Genomic DNA, 25,057 nt, shown 5'->3' on the forward strand with positions numbered 1-25,057 from the left:
GTACTGGGTGCAGGACAGGCCCCCTGTCCCCAGCCCCAGCCTGTCCCTGTCCCTGTCCCTGTGCTGGGTGCAGGACAGGTTCCCTGTCCCCAGCCCCAGCCTGTCCCTGCAGGAAGATGCTGCGCCTGTGCGGGGAGGCCGAGGACAAACTGGCGCAGGAGCTGATCCACTTCGAGCTGCAGGTGGAGAGGGATGTCATCGAGCCGCTCTTTGTGCTGGCTGAGGTGAGCTGAGAGTGTCTGGGGTGCCCTGCCGTCTCCCAGAGCCCTTTTCCTGCCCTCATCCAGCTCCCCAGGAAGTTCTGATCCCCCGGAGCTGCTCCTCTCAGGTTCTGGAGAGGTGTGGCACACTCCAGGTGGGACACACAGGAGGGATCAGCTGGGCCATCTCCCCGAGGATGTTAAATTAAGGAACTGCATCCTTACCCACCCGGCTTGCCCCAGCACAAAACCCCCATTGTGACTCAATCCTGGACACCTCTCCAGAGCTGCTCACCTCCTCCTGTCCTGTGTGTTGCTGTAGGTGGAAATTCCAAATATCCAGAAGCAGAGGAAGCACTTGGCAAAGCTTGTGCTGGACATGGACTCCTCCAGGACGAGGTAGGAAGTGCCTTCAAGTGCTTTATAAGAAATCAACATTCCCAAGCCATGGGTAGCTTCCAGGAGAGCTTCTGGGCCCTGGCATCACAGTTCCCTTGGGACAAGTCCTGGCTGTGTCTCTGTGGGCCTTGAATAAAGCTCTGCAATCAGCCACAATTTCTGCTCCTGTCCACACAATCCATGGATTCTTTTTCTTGCCTGCAGAAAGGGTTATTTTGTACTTTTTTCTCTGTCTTGGTGGGTTCTGATGCAAAGAGCTGGGTGCTCCTGCCCATGCAGTGGCACTCAGGGGAACTGGGATGACTCGGGATTTTCCCATGACACCATTGTATTGTCCAAACCCCGACTCCAGCATATGCTGGGAGAGGTGTCCACAGTTCCCAGCATCACGTCCAGGCTCTCCCATCCTCTTCCTCTCTCTTCCCACCTGGATGTGGCTCCTTATCCCGCTGAAAAGAATTCCTTCCCTGGAGCCTGCTGTGTGCAGTGCTGTGGGGATGGGGCTGGCAGTGGGTGCTAAATCCCAGCTGCACTGGGATTATCTCCGTGCTGCTCGGCCCTGGGGACCGTGGTGGCCCTGCAGGGCCTCTGGGAAGCAGTCACTGCTCTGACTGGCCCCTGTCCCTCCTGCAGGTGGCAGCAGTCGGTGAAGTCCTCGGGTCTGGCCAGCAACCTGCAGCCCTCGGGCGCCAAAGCCGACGCTCTCAGGGAGGAGATGGAGGAGGCAGCCAACAGAGTGGAGATCTGCAGGGTATTGGGGCTCCTCCTGCCTGAGGGGGGTCTGTGGGCTCCCAGACTCTGGGGAAAGCTGCAGCCTCTCCTCTCACCCTGCTCTACATCTTTCTTCCCCCGCTGCCTGTGCTGACCCCTCCTCTGGCTGGTCCCAAACGCAGCGCAGTGGCTGTGGGTGATGCTCCCCACAGCAGAACGTCCTCAGTTACTCTGTCCCCCTCCTCCACATCCTACAGAGCTGGAGGGGCTTCCATTCCCTGGGAACCTGTCCTGGCAGATCTCAGCACTAAGTACAGGCAGCCCTGGCACTGTTAGAGACATTTCCCACCTTATCTGTGATGGGATAAGAGGGAATCCAATCTCCCCTCCTTGTGCACTTTGGGGGGACCTGGACCCTGCTCAGACTAAGGTGGGGGAGGCTCCTGAACCTCCCCTGACATCCTAACCTTAATCCTGTGCCATTCTGGCTCCCACTGGGACCAGGCTGCTCTCTCCTGGTGGCAAGGAAGGGCCGTGCTGGTGACACCAGGGCAGCAGGGGAGTGACAGTGATGGATCCTCTGCCCCCCACAGGACCAGCTCTCGGCTGACATGTACAATTTTGTGGCCAAAGAAGTCGACTATGCAAACTATTTTCAAACTGTAAGTGCCACCGACCCCCAGGGCTGTCCCTGTCCCCAGCAGTGCTGTGACCCCTGTGCCGTGTCCCTGCAGCTGATCGAGGTGCAGGCTGAGTACCATCGCAAATCCCTGGCGCTCCTGCAGAACTTCCTGCCACAGATCAAAGCCCAGCAGGGTGAGTACCCCAGAGCCCAGCAGGGTTAATTCCCCCAGAGCCCAGCAGGGTGATTCCCCCAGAACTCAGCAGTGTGAGTGCCCCAGAGCCCAGCAGGGTTCATTCCCCCAGAGCTCAGCAGGGTTAATTCCCCCAGAGCCCAGCAGGGTGATTCCCCCAGAGCCCAGCAGTGTGAGTGCCCCAGAACCCAGCAGTGTGAGTGCCCCAGAGCCCAGCAGTGTGAGTGCCCCAGAGCCCAGCAGTGTGAGTGCCTCAGAGCCCAGCAGTGTGAGTGCCCCAGAGCCCAGCAGGGTGATTCCCCCAGAGCCCAGCAGGGTGATTCTCCCAGAGCCCAGCAGTGTGAGTGCCCCAGAGCCCAGCAGTGTGAGTGCCCCAGAGCCCAGCAGTGTGAGTGCCCCAGAGCCCAGCAGTGTGAGTGCCCCAGAGCCCAGCAGGGTGATTCCCCCAGAGCCCAGCAGGGTGATTCTCCCAGAGCCCAGCAGTGTGAGTGCCCCAGAGCCCAGCAGTGTGAGTGCCCCAGAGCCCAGCAGTGTGAGTGCCCCGCAGGACTGTCCAACTCTCTCCTGTTGTTACCCTTGTGGAAAATGTTATCCTGCCCCTTTGAAATCCTGTGATGGCTGGAAAACTTTTTGTTTGGATTACACCTTTCAAAAGCACTTCCCAAGCTGCCCAGGCCAGAGGTGCAGGGTCCCATTCTTCTAACAAGACGCATACAGAGTATTTTGCTGCCAAAACTGTGACCCAAGGGCCTTTTGGGGACGGGCTGCTGGATCTGGCACCACCCCCCCCTCCTCTGCCCCCTCTGACTGTCACAGAGGCGTGGATGGAGAAGCCCTCCTTTGGAAAGCCCCTGGAGGAGCACCTGGCTGTCAGTGGGCGGGAGATCGCTTTCCCTGTGGAGGCCTGCGTGACCATGCTGCTGGAATGTGGGATGCAGGAGGAGGTGGGTCCCTGTTGGAAGGGGGGATGCAGGAACAGGAGGTGGGTGGGTCCCAACTGGGATGGGGAATGCAGGAGGAGGTGGGTCCTGTGTCCCACCTTTGCTGGGCATCATGGAAGAGGCCATGGGTGTCCCCAGGGCCAGGGTGAGGAGCTGGGGGCTCCAGAGACATCCCAGCCCCAAACCTTGTCCAACACTCTCCGCTCCTCTGCCCAGGGTCTCTTCCGAGTGGCTCCCTCAGCTTCCAAGCTGAAGAAGCTCAAGGCTGCCCTGGACTGCTGCGTGGTGGATGTGCAGGAGTACTCAGCTGACCCTCATGCCATCGCAGGTGGGGCTTCTTGGGCCGGGGTGGCCCCTCCAGGCACCCCCCAAGGGCACCCTGAGGGGGATTAGTGGCACCAAGTCCAACTGGAGGCCAGGAACCAGTGGTGCAGTCCAGGGGTTGATGCTGGGTCTGATTTTGTTCAATTAATTTTGTCATGAATTAATGGCCTGGCTGATGGGGCAGGGTGTCCCATCAGTGAGCAGGCAGGTGACACAACCTGGGGACAGTGGCTGCCCCAGAGAGGTGCTGCCATCCAGAGGGACCAGGCCAGGCTGGAAATGGAGAAAACAGGATACAACCATCCAGTCACACTAATGAAGGTGGCACTGATTGGGGGATCTCTGCAGGAGCAGGGACTGGTCAGGAAGGTTCACATGAACATCGAACTTGCCATCTTCTCTCACCTCTTCTGGGGAGAGTTCCCTCCCCAAGCACAGATCCAAACCCATGGGGCTGCTCTGGAGCATTGGCTGGGTGTCCATGGCCTCCCTGCTCCCCTCTGGGAATGGGGGCTCTAGAAGGCAGGATTGAACCCTGGCTTCCCAATGGGAACCTGCTCCCAACAAATGAAGCTGGGAATGACCAGGCAAAAATGGGTGATAGGGATGTGGGAAAACATGTGGAGGAGGGAACTGGGAAGATGCTGGCAGGGACTGGAGGGTGGCAAGATGGGCGCTGGGGGTCCCACAAGCTGCTCCAAGTCGGGAAGACCAGCAAGTGCTCTGGGGTGTGGTGGGTGGGAAGGCTGCAGGGGATGTGAGTCTAAGTGCCCAGGAGCAAAACCACTTGGTGCCCAACAGCTGATGCCATCTGCAGTGCCAACCCCTGTGTCCCCTGTGTGCCACAGGAGCCCTCAAGTCCTACCTGCGGGAGCTGCCCGAGCCCCTTATGACATTCGAGCTGTACGAGGAGTGGATCCAGGCCTCCAAGTGAGTCTGGGACATCCCCCCATTCCCTCTGGCATGGGTGGGGATAGCCTGAGTCACCATGGATGGTTTGGGTTTTTTCTGGCATAGTTTCCTTCTGGGATGTTTCCTCTGGGCTCTGAGAGCCATGGAGTGGTGAGAGATCCAGCATCCAAAGGGTTTCCCTCTCCTTGGGACAGTTTTTGGAGCCTATTTTACTTCCATAATATTGCTGGCAGCCTGAGGGGCTCACAGGGTTCCCAGGAGTGGGGCTAGCAGGGTCCACAGCCCCAGGGCAGGGTGGGAATGGGGAATAACGCCCCCTCCCATGTCCCTGCAGCATCCCAGAACAGGAGAAACGGCTGCAGGCTCTCTGGAACGCCTGCGAGAAGCTGCCCAAAGCCAACTACAACAACATCAGGTGAGCCTGGGGCCAGCAGGACATGGGGAGGGGGTCATCCATTTACTGACTCGTTTGGGATCTGCTCTCCAGGTACGTCATTAAATTCCTGGCCAAGCTGACCGAGTACCAGGATATGAACAAAATGACCCCAAGCAATGTGGCCATCGTGCTGGGGCCCAACCTGCTGTGGCCACAGGCAGAGGGGTGAGCACTGGGTGAGAGCTGAGGGGCAGACCCTGCTGGGAACCCTGCTGGGAATCCTGCTGGGAGCCCTGTAGGAATCCTCCTGGGAATCCTGCTGGGAATCCTACTGGGAGCACTGCTGGGAATCCTGCTGGGAACCCTGCTGGGAATCCTGCTGGGAATCCTGCTGGGAATCCTGCTGGAAATCCTGCTGGGAGCACTGCTGGGAATCCTGCTGGGAGCCCTGCTGGGAATCCTGCTGGGAATCCTGCTGGGAGCACTGCTGGGAATCCTGCTGGGAATCCTGCTGGGAATCCTGCTGGGAGCACTGCTGGGAATCCTGCTGGGAATCCTGCTGGGAATCCTGCTGGGAATCCTGCTGGGAGCACTGCTGGGAATCCTGCTGGGAATCCTGCTGGGAGCACTGCTGGGAGCACTGCTGGGAATCCTGCTGGGAGCCCTGCTGGGAATCCTGCTGGGAATCCTGCTGGGAATCCTGCTGGGAGCACTGCTGGGAACCCTGCTGGGAATCCTGCTGGGAATCCTGCTGGGAGCACTGCTGGGAATCCTGCTGGGAATCCTGCTGGGAATCCTGCTGGGAGCACTGCTGGGAATCCTGCTGGGAGCCCTGCTGGGAATCCTGCTGGGAATCCTGCTGGGAATCCTGCTGGGAGCACTGCTGGGAATCCTGCTGGGAATCCTGCTGGGAGCACTGCTGGGAATCCTGCTGGGAATCCTGCTGGGAACCCTGCTGGGAGCACTGCTGGGAATCCTGCTGGGAACCCTGCTGGGAGCACTGCGGGGAATCGTGTTGGGAGCCCTGCTGGGAACCCTGCTGGCCTCCAGGGATTGCTGAGCTGCCGCTCCCCTGCAGGAACATGACAGAGATGATGACAACGCTGTCGCTGCAGATCGTGGGCATCATTGAGCCGCTCATCCAGCACGCGGACTGGTTCTTCCCGGGAGGTAGGGTGTGCCCTCTGCCCCGGGGACAGCTGGGCTTCCTGGCACCTCCTGGGGAGGGGGCTCAGGGCTCCCAGGTTTGGTTTTGCCAGCCCCCTCAGCTTGCTGGAGCTCAGGCTCTGGCCACACTCAGCACAGTTCTGAGCCCAACCCAGATTCTGCAGCATCCCCTGAGCAGCCCTGCAGTGCCAACTGCCCCAGTCCCCCTCCTCCCAACATCCTCTGTTCCCCAGACATCGAGTTCAACGTGACAGGGAACTACGGCAGCCCCCTGCACGTGAACCACAACGCCAACTACAGCTCCATGCCCTCGCCGGACATGGAGCACGGCGAGCGCCGGCAGCACGACCAGGCCCGGCGGCCCCTCAGCGTGGCCACTGACAACATGATGCTGGAGTTCTACAAGAAGGATGGGTAGGGATACTGCTGGCCTTGGGGAGAGCGAGAGATGGCTTTGACACCATCCCAGAGGCAGCGGGAGAGGATGCTCAGTATCACTTTGGGGTGGTTGGCACTGAGCTGATGGAGGTTGGGTGGAGGGACTCCCTGCATTCCATGCCAGGCTCTTGGGGGTGCTCAGGTGAACCCAGACCTGCCCCCAGCCCACTGCAGATGGGAGTGGGGTGGCCCATGGGGTGACACTGGGGCTGTGCCATGCCAGAGACAGGTGTCCTGGTGTCCTCAAGGTCTGCAGGATTTGCTCCAGGGGAAAGGTCCCCGTTCCCAGCCTATGCATGTCCCCCATCCATGACACCTCACAGGGACCTCAAACAGTCAAGTAGGCTCCAGAAAACACCCCAGGACTCTGCCCATCCCAAAAATGTCCCCATTTCCAGAAGATATCCCAATCTGTCCCACCACTGGAATAGCCTGGTCCCTGCTCACCCCCACTTCCCCCCCACTCTCAAAGCCCCTCAGCCTTGCAGCTCCTTTGCCCAGTTGTGACCTCTCTCCCTGTGTACTGTCCAGTTTTAGGGGCTTTTCACATTAATAATCGTTTGTTTCTGCCCATGCAGCCTTAGGAAAATCCAAAGGTACTGTATCCTCTGCAGGGTGCTGCAAGGGTGCTGGATGAGTGCTGGGGGGGTGCTGCTGCCTGCTGGTTCTTGGGGAAGGGAGAGGTGGCCGGTGGGTGACACAAACCCATGCCACACTGCCACCTATTGCCCTGTAGTTTCACTCCCAGTAGTGAGGTGTTTTTAGTGACCCCGAAGGAGTGGCGAGGGGATGCTGGCAGTCCCCTCCCGCCGGGTGGGTGCTGACCCCCGTCTCTGTGTCCCCAGCATGGGCGTCAGAGTGATGGACACCTCGTGGGTGGCTCGCCGAGGCACCTCAGCGGGGCGCAAGGCAGCCTCGGCCCCTCCGGCCGCGCAGCCCCCGGCCCCGCCCGCCGAGCTCCCCCCCACGCCCCACTCGCCCATTCCCGAGCAGTCACCGGAGATTTCAGCAACGCCTTCCCCGCCTCCCACCAGCTTCGGCTTCCCCCCGGCAGCTGAGCGGATAAGGTAAGGCCACCAGCACCCCGTGTCCCCAGGTCGGGCATCCTCCCCACGAGTGAGGCCAGCAGGAAACAACCTCACGGTGCGGGAGAGGATGTTCAGCATCCCCGAGAGAGGAGCAGAATCCTGGGGGCAACAGGAGAGGATGTTCAGCATCCGTGGGAGAGGAGTAGAGTCCTGGAGCAGCAGGAGAGGATGTTCAGCATCCTCGCAGTCACCACCACATCCCCATCCTACCATTCCCATGAGAACCATGCTGCCTTCAGGGATTTTCCTGAGGCCCCTTGCCCAGTGGCACTGGGCTGTAGTGGAATTTGGGCTGGAGGTGCTGCAGGAAGGTGCAGAGGGAACCCTCGGGGAGCCCAGCGCCCTCTGAGAACTTCGTCTGCCTAGAGTCTGAGTCCGACTTTAATTTGCACAGCTCACGTGGGAGAAAGCCTAAATCCCACTTTTCTGCCCCAAAAGGGAAGCATAGCCAGGGCGGGGTGCTCACATTTAGGGAGGGGCAGCTCGGGAGGGTCGTTCCGCGGAACGAGCCGGGAGGTTCAGCACCACGAGGGCTCCCGCGCCTCGCCCCCCGCGCCCGCCAGCGCTTTTGCTCTTTTATGAATTTTCCCTCGCTTTTGCGTTTCTTCTGCCGGTCTTTATGGTGCTTCTGTACCTTTGCAGCAGGGCTGACCCGGCAGCTGCCTGGCGCAGCGGCGACCCCAGCGCCCACCGCCCCGGGGTCCCACCGAGCCCCCGGCCCCGCTGCCCGCTCTGGGCGCAGCCGCTGTGGCCGAGCTGCAGCCGCAGCCTCCCCGCGCCCTCCCCGCTGCCCGCCAGCCCCTGCTCCCTGCGCTGTCCCCCGCTGGCCCCGTGGCACTGTCCCCCCCTGTCCCCATGGCTCTGCCTGCCCCCCGCGCCCCCCCTGCCCCGGGGCAGCCGCCCGCCCGCCCTCGCCGCAGGACTCGGCCCCCTGAGGTAACCGCGGGCCCCGGGGGGGGCTGGGGGTGTCAGCGCCGGTGTCCGGGGGGACCCTGGGCCGCAGGGGGGGCGGGTGGACACAAGCGGCGGGGGCTGAGGAACCCCGGGGGGCGGGAGGGGGACACCGGGTGCGGAGCGCTGGGTGTGCGAAGGAGCTCACGGCTCTCCCTCTTCTCTTCTTCTGCTGTTTATTTTCAATTTTCTTTTTTATTGTTGTGGCTCATCTTTTACGTTTTCATTTTATTTCATTTTTGGTTTTATTTTTGCTTTATTTTTTAAAACATATTTTTCACGGGTTTGAGTTTTCTTCGTTAATTTTTCATTTACCTTTATTATTTAATTATTTTGTATTTTTTTGTTTTAATTTAATTTCTAATTCTCTGAATGTTTAATCTTTGTTTTTCATTGTTTTATGTCTATTTTTCATTTATTTTCATTTAATTTCATTTTTAATTTTACTTTTGTTTATTCTTTGCCTTTTTACGCTTGAAACTTTTCCTTTCTCTCACGTTTTCGCTTCTACCCTTTCCTTTCCTTTCCTTTCCTTTCCTTTCCTTTCCTTTCCTTTCCTTTCCTTTCCTTTCCTTTCCTTTCCTTTCCTTTCCTTTCCTTTCCTTTCCTTTCCTTTCCTTTCCTTTCCCTTTCCCTTTCCCTTTCCCTTTCCCTTTCCCTTTCCCTTTCCCTTTCCCTTTCCCTTTCCCTTTCCCTTTTCCTTTCCTCCTCTTTCTTGTTCCTTTCCTTTTTCCTTATTTTGAGGGTTTTTTCCCTTTCTTCCTTTTTCTCTTATTTATTTTTCCCCCCTTTTCTTTCCTCTTTCCCATTTGGCGAAGTTTTTTTTTCGTTTGTTTTTTTTTTTCCCTTTCCATTTCTCTTTCCCTTTCCTCTCCGTTTCCCTGTTGCTCTCTCCGCACTCTGCCCGTTCCGTGCCCCGTGCCCGCCCCAGCACTTTCAAGCCCCCGGAGCTGTCCCCGGGGCCGCCCCCCGCGCCCGCCCCCGCGGCCGAGCAGAGCCCGCACTCGCTGCGCAAAGGTAGGAGCGGGGCGGGGAGGGGGCGGCGGGGTCCCCGCGAGGTGACCCGGCCCTGACGTGTCCCTGTCGCTGTCTCTGTCCCGCAGGGGCCAAGAAGCTGGCGCCCATCCCGCCCCGGGCGGCGGGGGGGGAGGCTGGCGGGGGCCAGCCGTCTCCGGCCAGCCTGTCCCCGACCCCCCCCAGCACCCCATCCCCGTACGGTCCCCCCGGGGCGCACCCCGGAGTTCCCCCCGGCGCTGGGCCACCCCCGCCGCCCCCGCTGCTGCCGTCCCCCGCCGCCGCCGCCCCCCGGGCCAGGGCCGCCCCCAAATCGCGGCCGCGCCCCGCGCTGCCCCCCCCGCCTCAGCCGCCCCCGGCCGCCCCCGCGCCCCCCCAGCCCCCGGAGCCGCCCCGCCTGGACACCGCGGGCCCCGGGGACGGCGCGCTCACAGGTAACCCCGGCACCGGGCCGGCGGAGGGGTCCCGGGGGGTGGCGGAGTCCCCCAGGACGGGGACAATGGCTCTGAGAAGGCAGGACTGTGCCCTGGAAGGTGGCACCCTCCCCGGAGAAGTGCAACTGTCCCTTGAAAGGCAAAACAGTGCCCCGGAAGGTGGCAGTGTTCCCCAGGAAGGTGACAAAAGCCCAGGCAAGGTAGAACTGGACCCAGCGAGGTGGTGCTGGCTCAGGAGGGTGCCGACATCTCCCTGAGAGTGGCCATGTGCTCGGAAGGTGGTGATGCCCCTGGAAATGTGGAACTGTCCCCAGGACGTCTTGGTGTCATGCCCCCCAGGGTCCCTGTGCTGCTGGAGGGGGACAGCCAGGGGGATACTTTGGAAGTGCCAGGTGGCATTGGGGACCATGGAGGACACAGAGGCTGGGAGAGTGTCCCAGTGTCCCTTCCATGCAATCTGGCAGGACACAGGATTCTGCTCCCTGTGTGCCCATCCTGCCTGGGGGGGTCGGACAGTGTGAGTGGCAGCGAGGGCTGAGTCACAGTGTCCCCAAGGGCTGCCACCTGCCTTTGGGTAGCACTGGCGTCCGTGTGGTTCTGCCAACGCATTGCTGTGGGCCTGGCAGGGCACTCTGGCATGGATGCAGCCTTGACATCACACCCTGGAATCACCCTTGGCTCAAGTGCAGCTCCCCTGTCCCACTGTGGGACAAGATCCCTGAACCACATCCTGAGCAATATTCCCGGCACTATCCCTGAGAAATATCTCTGAGCAACATCCTGGCCAATGTCCCTGTGCAATGTCACTGAGAAATATCCCTGGGTAATGTCCCTGGACAACATCCCTGAGCAACATCCCTGGGCAATATCCCTGAGCAATATCCCTGAGCTGGGCAGGAGTGGCAGAGGTGCTTTTTTCTATCTGAGCGGGTTGCTCTGCTCTCAACAAGGGACACGGTGACACCACTTACCTGTGGCTGTAGTCACCCTGTCACTTCACACGAGCAGCCTCACCCTGCGGGCTCCTTGGGAGAGGGGACAGCAGTGTCACCTGCGCTCGGTGGGACAGAGCTTCACGGGACACGGGCAGTGTGTGGGGACAGCTGGTGTCACCGCTCTGGCTCGGGTGGGGTCCACAGAGCAGAGGGCGATGGTGACACTCCTGGTGGTGGCACTAACACGGTGGCAGCCCCGGTGGGTGTCCCCATCACTGTGCCCTCCCGCAGGTCTGCTCCGTTTTGAGGTCCCCTCCCTCCACGTGTCCCTGGATGCCGCCCTGTGCCGGGACCCGCCCGAGGCAGCGCAGAGACTCTCGGGGCCGAGCCTGACCCCGCGGCAGGAGGAGGAGGAGGAGGAATCGGAAAGCACAGCCCTATGACAGTGTCCCTGTCCCCAAGTTCATCCATGTGGCACCCAGGGGTCAGCACCGGCCACCAGCACCGAGGGCCACAGGCCAGTTTTGGGTGGCAAAGCGCCTGGTTTGGGGGCGGCCGCTGTTCTTTAGTTCATTTTTGTTCGCCTTATCCAGACTTTGCCTTTGAACCGGGTGCCGGCCCCCCCTGCCCCGCAGCACCCACGATCCTGGGGTGATGCCAGCACGTCCTCTGTGCCCCGAGGCGTGTGCCACTGGGTGCTGGCCAGGTGACAAGGTGGTGGCCGGCACTTTACAGTGGGATTTCCTTTCTTTGGCTTCTTCCCCCTCCGCTTGTTTGGGAGCAGGATGGGAACCTGACCAGCAATAACCTGGGGATGCAGGATGTTGCCCCTCCCGGCTCTCGGGGTGCTGGTCGGGGAGGTACACGTCCCTTGGCACCCGCCGTACCCTGGGGTTGGTGGCTTTGGTTGTGCATGCACAGACAAATTAACCTTTTATCCTTTCCAGAGAGAGAAGATCTATATATATATATCGGCAGAGATATATATATATTCTATATTTGTATAGAGAGAGAGAAATTATAGAGAGATTTGTTTTATTTGGAGCCATTCCCACCCAGCCGGGGTGAGAGGGAGGATGGAAATGGCAGCGCTTTGCCCCCGCCCCGCTCGTGCCATGCCCCCCACCCCAGGTGGGCACCGGGGGGCACCAGTACCCCAAAGTAATCAATAAATCCAATAAATCCGTGTGCCACTTGCTGAGAACTGCCCGGCGGCACCGGCCTTTGCTTCCTGCCCTCGCCTTGGGGTGAGGATTTGGAGGTGGAGAGGGTTTGGGTGATAAAAGGGTGGTTAGGTGTTTCATAAGGAATGTTATGGGTCTGGTGCCATGGGATGGGGCAGGGTCAGGCGTGGAGGGTCTGGGGCTCCCACCCTGTCCCAGCTGCAGCTGTGGGGTGCAGAGCAGTGGCGGGGTCCCATCCTTGTCACTGCCAGCAGCCATGGGTGCCCCAGGGAAACTGCCACACCCAGGGTTGCCAAGTGCCTGGGTGACGACAACATGAGCGACAGTCTCACATGTCCCCTGCCACAAAGCAGGGCCACAGCCACGGCAGCAGTAGTGGCACAGCAGGGGACTTGGCCTGGAGCAGCCTTCAGCAAGGGTCTCCACCTTCCTCCTCTCCTTCAACCCAACCCTGTCACCACTTCCATCTCTGCCCATCGCCTCCATCACCTCCATCCCACCTCATCCACCCCAACTTCCATGCCAATCCCACCTCCTCCACACACACCTGTTTCCACCCTGGTCCCATCTCCATGTCTACTTGCCGCCCCTTCCTCCTGCACCCCTTTGTCCATCTCCTCCATCTCGCCCCTGACCTCACCACCTCCACCTCCACCCCTCACTGTGGCTGCACCAACTTTCCCCACACATCCCACTCATGTCTGGGTGGGCTCAGCTCCAGGATTCCACCACTTCTGGTGTTGCCACTCTGCTCCCAGACCTCCCCCAGGCACAGCCACCCCACACAGCAGGATCCAGCCAGGACTGACTCCCGATCTTGGGCTGATCCTCAGTGCAGGACCAGAACCAAGGGACACAGAGCCCTTTACCCCTCAGACACATCCCCTGGGATGGATACTGGGCTTGTTTCACGTGTCTTTAATAGAAACCGCCGGCGGTGGGGTAGAGCCCCATACAAAAGCTGGCTGCAGGAATCGGGGATTGCATAGACCAAGGTGTGGGGGCCCCCCACCCCCAAATAGTCGCCTTTTAGAAAACAAAAAGCGTCTCTGAATAAAACTCTCCTGGTACAATAAATACTCTGGTACTGCAGAGCTGGGGACGCTGCACCCACCCGCCCTTTTTGGGATGGCCCTGCACTGGGAGACGCCCGGGTTCAGAGCCACATGTCGGCATGATCCCAGTTTGGGATGGGCCCAGGTCTGAAACGCCCAGCTAGGAACGGTCCTGGTTTGGAATTCTTCTGGATCACGATCTGTAGTGTCCTGGCTCAGACAGGAGCCCCCATGTCAGGATTCCATTTGGGAGCCTCTGAGTCAGGACACCCTGGTTTGGTTTCCCCAGCTGAGAAGTCCCTGGGTTGGGAGCCCCCAGATCGGGATGTTCCTGGTTTGGGATCCCTGGTTCAGGCACCCTTGCGGTGGGACACCTACAGTCGGGGAGCTCCCCAATCCGTTCAGGACCTGCTGTACAGCTGCTGGGGAGTGATGCCTCTCCCATCCATGGCTCAGAAGCTGGACTCGGGCACGGCCAGGGGGCGCAGAGGCCCGGGGGGCTGCCGGCCCCGCTGCAGCGTGGCCCCGGGGGGACTCCGGACGGCCAGGGGCGGCCCCCCCGCGCCCCTGCCCAAAGAGGCAGATCTGCGCAGCCCCCCCTCGGGGCGGGGGGGAAGGCTGGCCGAGCTCCGCGACCGCCCCAGCGCCGAGGGGGCAGGGGGGAAGTGGCCCGGGGGGACACCCGCGTCCCCCTGAGGCACCGCGGCCTCGGGGCTGCCGGGGCCCGGAGGCGGCCGGCGCGGGGTCCCCTCGGCGCTGGTGGCCCGGCGGAGCCGTCGTGGGGCGCGAAGAGGGCCCGGCTCCCCCTGTCCCGGGGGTCCGGAGGGAGCGGTGCGGACGCTGAGGCTGCGCCCGTGCAGCCCCTGCAGCCCCCGCACCGGGGGCCGCGCCTCGAACCCGCCTGCGGGGAAACCACTGTCAGGACGGGCGGGGGGCGCGGGGGGACTGGGAGTTGAGCATCCTGAGCCTCACCATTCTCCGCGGCGGCCACAGAGCCAGAGGCATCGGGGTCTGTGCGGGGGTCGGCGCGGGACTCGGAGGCGGCCAGGCGGAACACCCAGTGCCCCGCGGCGGCAGCGGAGCCTGCGGGGAGCGGCGGGCGTGGGCCGGGGGTGGTACACGGGTGGGTGGGGGGTGTGCACACCCGTAGGGGAAGGGCGGCAGGTCTGTCTGCACGCGTGTGCAGCGGACAGAGGCAGATGTGTGTCACACGGAGGCTGTGTGTGCCCACACGGCTGTGCCCCGCGGCAGTGTCAGGGTGTGGTGGGCAGACATTAGGGGCTCACCCGTGCCGGAGCCAGGGGCGCGGCGGCGCTGGTAGAACAGGATGTAGGCGCTGCGGGTGCTCACCTCAGCCTCGCGCACCCCCTCCACCCGGCTGTCGTCGTAGCTGTACCAGCGCCCGTCCAGGGCGTTGCAGCAGAACGCTGGGGACAAGGGGGCACGGGGTGAAGGGGGACGGGTGCTCTGTGCCGGGATGCCCCGAGCCCCGGGGTGCAGGGGGGACCAGGAGCCCCATGGAGCAGGGACGCACTGTGGGAGTGGGATGGTGCTGAGGGACACATCCCGGTGCTCTGCCTGCCCTGGGGTGGTTGCAATGCCATCCTGCATGTCCCCTGCACTCCGGCTCCTCCCTGCCCTGTTCCGTGGCAACCCCATGGGCACCCCCCCATCCCCAGTGTCCCCGCTCACCGGTGTAATGGCCGCCCTGCATGCTGCCGTGGTGGTTGCAGACTGCGTACAGGTCGTAGAGGTGCTCGCGGGGGCAGCCCGCGGGCAGGCGCAAGGGGGGCTGCCAAGGCGCCCAGCGCCCCAGGAGCTGCCCCCCGGGCTGGCCCCGCTGTGCCACATGCGGGGCCATGTCCAGCCCCCGCAGCGGAAACCTCACCAGCGTGGTGAGCTTGTGCCGCTGCTCGGCCACCTGCCGGAAGCGCTTCAGGTGGATGATGAGGATCTCGGGCAGAGTCCACAGGCTGAGCTTCACCGTGCCCTGCTGGGGCACCTTGCAGTGCGGGCAGCGCCAGGCGTCGTCCGGGGCCAGCTGGGGACACCACGTCATGGCCATCTCCCTCCCTGTCACGCCCCGCTACCTCCACAGGCACGCCCAGCACAGCAAGCACCAATAGCCCCTGTGCCAGGGGTGGGCAGGGCGTGGGCAGTGCCCGGGGTGCCCGTACCTGCTCCTCCTTGGTGTACAGCTGGAAGCACTCATCCAGCGTGCAGCTGTGCTGCTGCCCGTGTGCCTGCTGCTGCCGCCGCACGCTCTCCGCATCCTGCACCACCTCCTCCTGGATGCTTCCGAACAGCCTGGGGGCGACACGTCAAGCAAGGGTGATCCGAGTGCCGAGGTGTCCCCCCAGCCCGGGCACAGGGGACTCACCGCTCTTTGGTGCTCATGTCCCACTCCACTGTCAGCCTCACGTGGGGAGGGCCCCCGGCCCCGCTCAGCTGCAGGGCCCTGAGGGGAAGAGAGGGTGAGATGTTCCCAGAACCCCTGTCTCCATGGGGACACCTCCTTGCCCGTGGTGGCAGGTAGGAACAGCCACCACCTCCCACAGTGGGAACGCTGGGTTGGGGACCCAGTGCTGGGGGAGTAGAGTGACCACCACTGTGGCTAGGTCAAGGTGTCACCACTGACCACTCATGGTGACACTGGCCAGCCACCGGAACACCTTTGGCCACCCATGGTGACAACATAGCCATGCTCAGTGACACTGTGCCCACTCATGGTGATGCCACTGTCTGCCCCCAGGGAACAGTCCTGTCCCTGCAGTCCCTTACCTGTCGATGGCAGGGTGGCAGAGGGGACGAGGATCCTGAGGGGACAGGTAGGTGCAGGGGGCTGAGACCCCAGCCAGGCGGATCCGGAAAAGGGCCCCTGTGCTCTGTGGGGGTAGAGGGGACTGTGGGGTCACCAGGGAACAGGGGTCCCCTGCCCAGGAGCAAAACCTGGACAAGCTAGACCTTGGGACATGGGGCAAAAACAGCCCCCAAAATCTGATGGCTTAGAGGGGACAGGGTTGTTCCCTGGACTCACCTGAGGCCGGACTTCTCCCCGCAGGACCCCCCTCAGCTGGGCCAGGATGTTCTGCTGGAGCTGCTCCCAGGAGACGCTGCGCTCCTCCCGCAGCACCAGTGGTGGCCCGAACCTGGGGACAGGCTGGGTGTCACATGGGTGATGAGCGGGTAGAACAGGGTATGGCAGGACAGGTGACAGGTAGGTGACGGGTACCTGGCAAGCTGCGGCCCTGTGCCCGCTGTGTTGCAGAGCAGCAGCAGGATGCGGCTGCTGGGTGCACGGTGCAGGCAGTCGGAGGAGCGGGCGGTGCTGGGCAGCAGGCGCGGCCCCTCCGGCCGTGGCACTGCAGGAGATGTGGGGAGGCTCCGGGGACACCCTGCGGGGTGGGAAAATGAGGGGCTCTTGTTCGCGCGGGGTTAATTAGTGCCATGGCCCTGCCTACCACCACCCTTCCCACCAATCCCAGCAGAGGAGACATAACTCCCAGCAATTCCAGCCAAAGAGATCCATTTCCCACCAATCCCAGCAGAGACTGCCTCCCCCAGTCCAGGCAGGGTGCAGCTGCCTCTGACCAAACACAGCAGAGAGGATCCACTGTCCTGCCAACCCCAGCAAGGGCTCCACTCCCTCCCACCAACTACAGTGAGGGATCCACTCCCTCCCACCAATCACAGTGAGGGATCCACTCCCTCCCACCAATCACAGTGAGGGCTCCACTCCCTCCCACCAATCACAGTGAGGGCTCCACTCCCTCCCGCCAATCACAGTGAGGGCTCCACTCCCGCCCACCAATCACAGTGAGGGCTCCACTCCCTCCCACCAATCACAGTGAGGGCTCCACTCCCTCCCACCAATCACAGTGAGGTCTCGACTCCCTCCCACCAATCACAGTGAGGGCTCCACTCCCGCCCACCAAGCCCGGGCAGTTCCGCCTCCCCCGCCAATCCCTGCGCAGCCGAGGCGCTCGCAGCCAATCCGCGCGGGGCGGGCCGGCAGCCGCAGCCAATCAGAGCAAGGGGCGGTACCTGCGCGGCGGGCGGGCGGCGGCTGGAAGGCGTAGACGGGTCCAGCCTCGCCGGCCGCCCGCAGCGCTTCGGGGTCGGAGAGCGAGCGCAGGAATCCCCGCGGGGACACCTCGGCCAGGATCACCTGCGGGACGAGGCCGCGCCTTCAGCACCCCGCGGGCTGCTCCGCGCCCCGCCCGCCGCGCCCCGTTACCTGCTCCGGGGGAATGCGGCCCTCCCGCGCCACCATCGCCCGCAGGTCCGCCACAGTGCCCAGCAGCGGCACGGCCAGGCCCACCCGCACGAAGCGCCAGCGCTCGCACTGCAGCACCAGCGTGACGTTCAGAGCCCTGGCGACAGCGCGGGGACACAGCTCAGCCGCGGCAGGCCCCCGGGCATCCCCGTACCGCAGCTCCAGATGGCACACACCCAAAGGACACGGCTCCTGGGCTGTCACCTGTCCCCAGTGCTGCCGCCACCTCCCACGATCATTATTTACCCCAAAATTATGCAAATTGCTCTGGTTGGAGCTGCCATCCCGCCGAAGGGTGGATGTGGGCTCACCTGGTCTGGCGCAGCGGGATGGGCAGGGAGATGCACAGGAAGGGGTCGAAGGTGTTGCTCTGTTTCAGGCAGTGAGGGCACGTCAGAGAGGACCTGGGAAATGGATGGGGAGGGTTACCAGAGCGGGCACGGCCCCCTGAGTGCCCACACTGAGGCTGCAGTGCCCTGGCACAAGTGCTGCATCCCAAGTGCCACATCCCCAATCCATCATCCCAGGTGCTACATCCCAAATCAATCATCCCACGTGGTACATCCGAAACCCATCATCCCAGGTGCCACATCTCGGGTACCACTCCCTGGGTACCACATTCCCCGGGGCCCAGGTGGCTCTGGCATCACAGGGGATTTGCAGGACCTTCTGGCAGAGTGGGACCCCCAGACTCTTCCTGCCTGCCCAACCCAAGGTCTGTTCAGTCTGAACCCAGAGAGTGGCTCCTGCAATGCAGGGGAATCCAGAGTGAAATGCCAGGACTGGGAGTCTCCCACTCCCATTCCTCAGTGTGGCCTCCAAGCCCTCCCAAGTCCTGCTCCCTCAGCCAAGGGCTGGCAGAGCCCGGGACATCTCCTGGAGCTTCTGAGGTGACCTGTGCCTGCCTGGGTGTGGTTAAGTAGGGACAACACCACAGGGTGCTGGGGAGGAACAGGACCCCGCTAGCAGCAGGGTCGTGGCTGGGCTGAGGGAGGAGCAGTGATGGACAGCAGGAAAACATCTGCCTGTGAGTAACCCCAGGGTGGCCCTGGGGAGGCACTGCTAGTCCCCTGCCCACCCTGGCACCAGCAGCCACCTGCTGCTGATTCTTCTTAATTCTGTTTTTTTGGTTTTGTTTTGTGGGGCTTTTTTCCCCCTGCCTTTTTGTTCAACAAAAAGGGAAAATATAAATTAAAATCCAAAGCAAAGTCCTGAGTCTTCGTCATTTGTCACCTTGAAGAACCACCGAAGTCCTTGGGAAACAGCCACACAAATTAATAAATCCTTTAGTGCACAGACAGCTCTGGCACGTGGAGCAGGGATAATTAAAGTGCCTTTTTTCATATATAGGACGAGGGATTACTTGAGAGAGGAGGAAGGGCTTGTGATGACAGATGTGTCCCTTGCTGCCTGCAGTGCCATGGCTTGGGGACAGGGTGGCCTGAGCATCCCACAAGTCCCAGCCAGATGAATGTGTGGGGTGTGCCATAGAGGGGCACCCTCGTGCTGGGACTATCCTGAATCCTGGGACAGAAGCACAGCATGGTTTGGGTTGTGAGGGACCTTCAAAGAGCACCGTGTCCAGCCCCCGGCCCTGGGCATGGACACTGCCACTGGACCAGGTCACTCCAAGCCCTGTCCAACCTGGCTTTGGACACGTTCAAGTGCTTGTAGGGGAAGGAGCTCCCATGACTGGAGTGGGGGGGGTGGAGGGATGAAGAGATGGACGGAGGGAGGGATGGAGGGAGGAATGGATGCACGGATGGATGGATGGAGATGCTCCCCATTTCATCCCTTCCCTGGGCTCACAGAATAACAAAGCCCCCTGTGGGCAGGATCCATCCCCCCACTGACCTGTACTGGGCCTGGAAGTGGCTCTGCACGAAGCTCTGCCCATGGGGGTGCTGGGTGCCTGAGGGGGACCTGCTGGCACTGCTGCTCCCATCCTTGCCAGGCTGCAGGGGCAAATGACAAGTGGTGAGTGAGGTGACAAGAGGAGGGATATATCCTTCAGGGCATCAGGGATGGGATAGCTTTGGTGTCCCTATGGCATGAGAATGGCCTGAAGGTGATGCCAAAGACACTCTGGCTCCTGCCTGCCTGGCACTGCTGTGCCCTCCAGGCTGCTCCAGGAGAACCTTTGGGATATGTCCCATACCCCAGCACAAAGGGTTAATGAAGCGTCTGCATGCTGAGACCCCCTCCTCCCCAAGGCAGCCCCAGAGCTCCAGGACACCAAGGAGCTGGAGCTGGGAATGCATTCGAGGCAGGAGAAAGGCTCCTGGGGGGAAACCTGGGGGAGATGGCCCAGCGGCATCTCCCTGCCTGCCCGCTGCCCCAGGACCTGCCAGGAGCCCCCATGCCCACACTGGGGACTGGAGCTTCATCCCTGCAGCCTGAGGGAAGAGATGCTGCAGGAAGAAGTGTCAGTGTTTTGGGGTAAGACAGTGACTTTCTGGTGTCTCAATGAGTAAGATTGAAAATCACTGAGGATTTTGGCCAGGAGGTGGATTTTCCTTAATGCCATCTGCTGGCACCAGGTCCTGCTGAGCCTGACATGTCCTTACAGTCTGCCTGGCGCTGGCATCCATCTGGTATGGCTGAGAGGGGACCTGGACGGTGTCTGTGCCCTACAGAGCTCCCAAAATTCGCCAAAAATCCAAGGGGACGCCTCCTCCTCCAGGCCTCCTGGCAGCCAAGCCCTGGTCCTTACTTTGGTCCCTCCTCCTACCCAACAGCTCCAGACATTCCCAGGCATTTATTGAGGGTCACACCCCTGCCGGGTGTCCCTCCCCAGGGACAGAGGCATGTGGGTGCCACTCAGGTGGTGTTGCCAAAAGGAGCTAAAACTGGGGGATGCCAGGCAAAGCCATGGATGCTCAGGGACACACAAAGGGCCCCATCCCCAGAGCCAGGGAGGTGCCCCGGGCATTGCCATGGCACCACCTCCAGGTGGCACAGCCGTATCACACCACAGCTCATGGCACACGTGGGCACCTGACATTTAAGGGGAACAGCCAGGCTCTCCCAAAAAGCCTGCGGCATCCAAATGCCTCCTGGGGAAGGTGGCAGGGCTGAGGACAGCTCAGCTCAGCTGAGATGGCTGCAGGACCTTGGCCCCAGAGGGCAGCCTCTCCAGAAGCTCTGGAGATAGGCACCACAGCCGAGCTCTCCCTATGGGACACAGCTGTGCTGGAGGCTGGGCAAGGTCTGCCCAGGACCCCAACCTGCACAGCCACAACACCCCAAACTGGGCACGGGGAGTAGGGAGCTGCTCTCAGGCTCCCTGTGCCCAAGGTGGGAGTCACCCCCAAAGCAGGGACAGCACACTGCTGGGCCGGGTGTCACCCCCAGAGTGGGGACAGCACACTGCTGGGCTGAGCTCACATGTCAAATACCAACAGCTCAAATCCATCCCCTGCAACAGGCAGCGCCCGGCGGGCAGCAGCAGGCAGGGAAGGAGCAGGCAGGAGCCGGGAGGAGGCAGAGAGGAAGCCGGGAGGGCCAGGGCCAGGGCAATGCCTGAGCGCAGATGGATTGAGGAAGATTTAATTACTCATTTTGCCAGCAGCAAAGCCGCCGAGCTGTAATTACAGCGGGCTTAGCTGGAGGCAGGGAGGGACGGGGGGGAAGGGGGGTTGCATCTCCTCCTCACCAAGGACCAGGGTGCTCAGCTGGATGGGCTCCTGCCGACACCCCCACTCTCCCAGCTCTCGAACCCCTGCCCAGCCCCGCAGCACTCGGCTCCCACCATCTTTTCACCGACCAAACCACAACATCCCCATCCCACCGGCGCGGGGGCCAACTCCATCCCACCACCTCGCAGCACATCCCGGTGTTCCTGGTCCAGACCTGGCCCGACCGCCTCCCCCCGCATGGGGGGGCACCCACCTGCGTGAGGCCGCGGCTCTGCTGGGCGGGGGAGGCGGCGCCCAGATCCTCGTGCATTCGGTCCAGCAGCCAGAGCAGGAACTCGAGCGCGTCGTGCTGAGCGTTGCCCCGGAACTGCGAGCTGTGCTTGGAAACGATGTTCTGAAAGACATGGACGGGGTGGGTGCTGATGAACGGGTTCTTCTTCAGTACTCACTCCAAACCATCCCTGCAACAGCCTCTGCCCTCGTCCTGCCTCTGCAGGGACATCACGGCCAGCCCAGTGCCAGCAGAGTGGTGGGGACACCGAGCACACGCAGCGTGAGACAGAGGTTCTGTGGTGTCCCAGCTTCCAGCGGCCAGAGGGGGACACAGGGAAAACCGCAATGAGGTCCCTGTGCACTCCGATGGCATCAACTTGGCGTAGCCCATCCCAGGGCATGGCTCGGCTTCCCGGGAGCTCCCCTGGGCACTTTGCAAAGTTCAATGGCAGCAGCTGTTTATTGGCAGCACCAGGGAAATGTCACTCGGGCAGGGGACACGTGTCCCCGAGCGTGGGGAGCGGACGTGCCAGGCTGGACATGCTGTGATGCTCCTGACACCCTGTCCCCCAGCACACTGGCACGTGCCTGGCAGAGGTGTGACACACATTCAGGGACAGAGCCTGAGGTCACTGAATTTGGCACCTGGGACAATATCCTCCTTAGCCATAATCACAGCCAGCACCAGCTCACCCTCAGAGCTCTGTAGCATGGCCAGGGCTGGGAGCTTATCCACCCGCGGAGCTCGGGGGACAGTAACAGGGCTTAGGGGGGATCTGGCAGGGCAGAGTCCAGGGGGAAGGATGAGGCAGGGCAGTAGGTGATGTGAGCTGGGAAGGGTGTCAGTGGGATTCGGGGGGACTGGGAAGGGTGTCAGTAGGTTCCGGAGGGGCTGGAGAGAGCTGTGAGCGGGGTGTGCCGGGTGCTGGGTGCTGTGAGCTGGTGTGCCACTGCGAGCTGGGGGTGCCGCTCCAGGCTGGGGTCACCTGGGGCCGCGCAGGGGCCGCGGGGCGGGGCCGCTCGGTACCTTGAACTCGGCGGAGAGCTGCGGGGTGTAGTCGCGGGTCCAGAGCGCACGGACCAGGGCCGCCAGCCGGTGCGTGACCTCGCCGCGGGCGCGGTACCGGCCCAGCGCCAGGCGCTCGGCCAGCGGCGCGGTGTTGCTCAGGCACTGCACCACGGCGTTCATGAAGCAGGTGTTGCCGTGGTTCCGCAGCCCCTGCGCGCCTGGCGGCCGCTCCCCGGCGACCGCTCCCGCATCGCCCCCCTCCGCCGCCGTCGCCGCCGGGGCCGCCCCGCCGAGCCGCCGCCGGGACCCCCCCCGGAAGCCGCCCTCATCATCCTCGGGGGCGGCGCGGCGCCCCCCGCGCCCCCCGGCCAGGCGCGCCCAGGTGCGGAGCAGCCGCCCGGCCAGGCTGCCCAGCGAGCGCAGCGCCCGCCGCCGCCGCCCGCCCCCCGGCCGCGGCCGTCCCGCCGGGCTCGCCCCGCCGCCCCCCGCCCTCCGCCGCCGCCCGGGGCCGCCGCCCTGCCCCTGTCCCGGCCCCGCCGCGCTCATGGCCGCGGGCGGCCGCCGCCCTGCCCCTGTCCCGGCCCCGCCGGCCCCGGCCCCGCCGCGGCGCGCATGGCCCCGGGCGGGCGCTGGGCGCCGCCGGTGCCGGTGCCGGTGCGGGGCCCGGAGGGGCCGGGCGGGAGGTTTTGTGCGCGGCCGGCTCCTCCCCCGGTCGGGCTGGCTCGGGAGAGGGAGACGGGAGGAGGAGGAAGAGCGAGCGGAGAGGAGGAGGAGGGGGGAGCGGGGAGGTGCCGCTGGCACGGGCGGCCGTGCCCCGCCTGCCCCGGTGTCCCCAGCATCACCCCGGTACCGCAGCCCTCCGCCCTCAGCATCACTGGGCTGACCCAGCCCTCCACGCCCAGTATCACCCAGGGTGAGCCATCCCTCTGTCCCAACACCACCCCGGAGTGCCCTCCACGGCCCCGCGGCTTTCCCGGCATTCCCATCCCTGCTCCACGGGTGCCTGCTGCCCTCAGCATCACCTCAGGGTGTCACAGCGCCGCTATGAGATGCTCAAATTCTGCCACCTCTGGGCGCTCTGAGCTGGAATATTGGGACAATTGTTACCTCTGCATCCTAACTAAACCTCAGTGTTTGGGGACACAATGACAGTTCCTTTACACAGAGTCACAAAATGGGGGTTTCCAGCCCAGTGCTGGCAGAGCCTTTGGTCACCTCCTACCCACCCCACACTGTTTGGCACCACACCCTGGTGTCTGTTTGGGGCTAGGGAGTTGGAGAAGGATGACAGAGAAAAGGTCAGGAGGTGCTGGTGGATGTCACGGTCCCTCCTCCCTGCAGGACAGATGTCCCTGGGCCAGGGTGTGAGCTCGGGGGTGGTGACATGATGGTGACCTCCCAAGGGGATGCCAGGCTGGCAGCCAGCGGTGTGGCAGACACGGATCAGGCTCAGGGCCGTGTGCTGCCCCTGAAGTGATGTCAAGCTAAATCCACGCTGTGCTGTCGATGCTGAGCAGATGGAGGGGGATCAGCTACTCATGGATCCCCAGGGACAGCTCCGCTGCGAGTGGCCCCAGGCTCAGGAGCTGCTTATCCAGAGAGGACAGAGGACTGAGCCCAGCCAAAGTTTCCTCCCTCCCGCAGCCAGCCCTGATTGGCACGAGATATCCCCTGAGAGCCTGGCTGGGGTCACCCCCTGCCAGCCCCCCCGAGTGAGCAGCCACCTTGCAGGGACCGCAGCTCCTGCCCGGGGCCACCCTGGGCACTCAGCCTTTCCTCCTGGGGAGATGGGAATGGCGCTGGAAGCAGCCCTGCCGGGGGTTTTGTGCCCGGGGAGCTGCTCTGGGCCAGGGGGTACAGGGGCTCAGGGCAGCCCCTGGCCCTGCAGAGCCCCAGCAGCACCGTGGGGGTTCCCAGCTCCCGGCCTGCCTGAGGAAAGCTGCTGGCACTGCCGAGGCTCTTGCCGGCCCAGGCACTCAGGGAAATCTGGGCTGAGCTGAAATTCCAGCTACAAACCCCACCCAAGCTCAGAGGTTTGACTCCTGAGCAGATTCTGTGTCCACGGCTGAGGTTCATTTCTCATCATCCTCCTGGCCAGAGTGTGAAATCCATCATTACAAAGCCAAGGGACAAAATGCTCCTTTGCAAAAAGCATCCTTAATATCAAGCTCTCTTCTCCTATCCAAAGATGACAATCCATAAAGCAGAGTCCCGAATGTTCCATGGGACCCCAGCAGCTTCCTGGCCCTGCTCCCAGCACCCGCCACTGCAAACCCTGCTGCAGACCCTGAGGAGATGGAAACTGGGATCTGCCAGAGCATTTGTGTGAGGATTTTCCTCTCTGAATTCTCTAACAAGGGCAGGTTGTGCTTCATGCAGCGTGGGAAGAATGGGTTTATCTAGAGCAGCTCCCGGCTCACTGAAGAGAAAAGCACTTGTTGTTTCTCTCTGGCCGGTTTTGGCTGGACACTCGCACCCTGAGCATCCCACATGAGCCAGAGCTACAGTGCAGGGAGGGAGAGAGGGAACCCAGGCAGGGCTCCTGCTGAACTGAGGGCAACCAAATATCCAAAGTAACTCCTTAAGGAAAGTGAGGAAGAGCCTAAAGAAAATGAGGGGAGTGGAGAGTCCAGAGGCAGGAGCTGCACTGAGAGTTGGATCAGAACCTGAGGTTTGTTAGAGGGAGATGGATGGGAAAGGAGAGCTCTCAAACACAGCCAAGGAAAATGAGAGAGAGAAACTCAATCATGTCAAAACCCCCAAACCTGCCAGGATTAAGAAATATTGGGTAGTGAAAGCGTTTTTCCCTGAGAACCTGTCAGCCCGCCCAGCTGTCCCCTGTGATGCCAGTGCAGGAATTCTGACAGCACACATCAGCAAACGACTGAAAACTGAATCAGTGCCTTTCCAAGCACAT

At 62.2% G+C, this 25,057-nt stretch overlaps 2 protein-coding genes across 2 annotated transcripts in view; one reads left to right on the forward strand and one right to left on the reverse strand.

Annotated features, from left to right (window-relative positions):
• Positions 1 to 11,094, forward strand: part of ARHGAP44 (Rho GTPase activating protein 44) — a 22,592-nt gene extending 11,498 nt beyond the window's left edge. The window contains exons 5-19 of the mRNA XM_042779869.1: positions 113 to 224; positions 523 to 599; positions 1,233 to 1,350; positions 1,904 to 1,972; positions 2,045 to 2,126; positions 2,942 to 3,069; positions 3,283 to 3,394; positions 4,239 to 4,320; positions 4,637 to 4,717; positions 4,790 to 4,903; positions 5,757 to 5,848; positions 6,079 to 6,259; positions 6,862 to 6,879; positions 7,129 to 7,350; positions 10,997 to 11,094. Of these exons, the coding sequence (XP_042635803.1) occupies positions 113 to 224; positions 523 to 599; positions 1,233 to 1,350; positions 1,904 to 1,972; positions 2,045 to 2,126; positions 2,942 to 3,069; positions 3,283 to 3,394; positions 4,239 to 4,320; positions 4,637 to 4,717; positions 4,790 to 4,903; positions 5,757 to 5,848; positions 6,079 to 6,259; positions 6,862 to 6,879; positions 7,129 to 7,350; positions 10,997 to 11,012 (1,504 nt within the window). The 3' untranslated portion in view covers positions 11,013 to 11,094. The remainder of the gene's footprint in view (positions 1 to 112; positions 225 to 522; positions 600 to 1,232; positions 1,351 to 1,903; positions 1,973 to 2,044; positions 2,127 to 2,941; positions 3,070 to 3,282; positions 3,395 to 4,238; positions 4,321 to 4,636; positions 4,718 to 4,789; positions 4,904 to 5,756; positions 5,849 to 6,078; positions 6,260 to 6,861; positions 6,880 to 7,128; positions 7,351 to 10,996) is intronic.
• Positions 11,095 to 13,396: 2,302 nt separating this feature from the next.
• Positions 13,397 to 23,255, reverse strand: USP43 (ubiquitin specific peptidase 43). The gene is made up of 16 exons (XM_033077044.2): positions 23,248 to 23,255; positions 22,159 to 22,546; positions 21,112 to 21,252; positions 19,075 to 19,175; positions 17,532 to 17,624; positions 17,182 to 17,317; positions 16,989 to 17,112; positions 16,177 to 16,339; positions 15,982 to 16,093; positions 15,726 to 15,829; positions 15,325 to 15,402; positions 15,122 to 15,251; positions 14,637 to 14,985; positions 14,231 to 14,371; positions 13,646 to 14,027; positions 13,397 to 13,511 (listed from the first exon to the last, which is right to left on the reverse strand). Exons 1-16 carry the CDS (start codon positions 23,253 to 23,255, stop codon positions 13,397 to 13,399), a joined length of 2,565 nt encoding a protein of 854 aa, XP_032932935.2.
• Between the last annotated feature and the right edge of the window lie 1,802 nt (positions 23,256 to 25,057).

Source organism: Catharus ustulatus, chromosome 20 (assembly GCF_009819885.2).
Source record: "Catharus ustulatus isolate bCatUst1 chromosome 20, bCatUst1.pri.v2, whole genome shotgun sequence".
Lineage (NCBI taxonomy): Eukaryota > Metazoa > Chordata > Aves > Passeriformes > Turdidae > Catharus > Catharus ustulatus.

Bases quoted from the DNA above. Each gene is read 5' to 3' on its own strand.
- USP43 (XM_033077044.2), bottom strand. The intron at 15,830-15,981 runs GTGAGTCCAGGG...CTACCCCCACAG, and splicing joins GGGGAGAAGTCCGGCCTCAG to AGCACAGGGGCCCTTTTCCG. The intron at 13,512-13,645 runs GTGCCTCAGGGG...CTCTTTGGGCAG, and splicing joins CCGGCAGCCCCGAGGCCGCG to GGGCGCGGGGGGGCCGCCCC.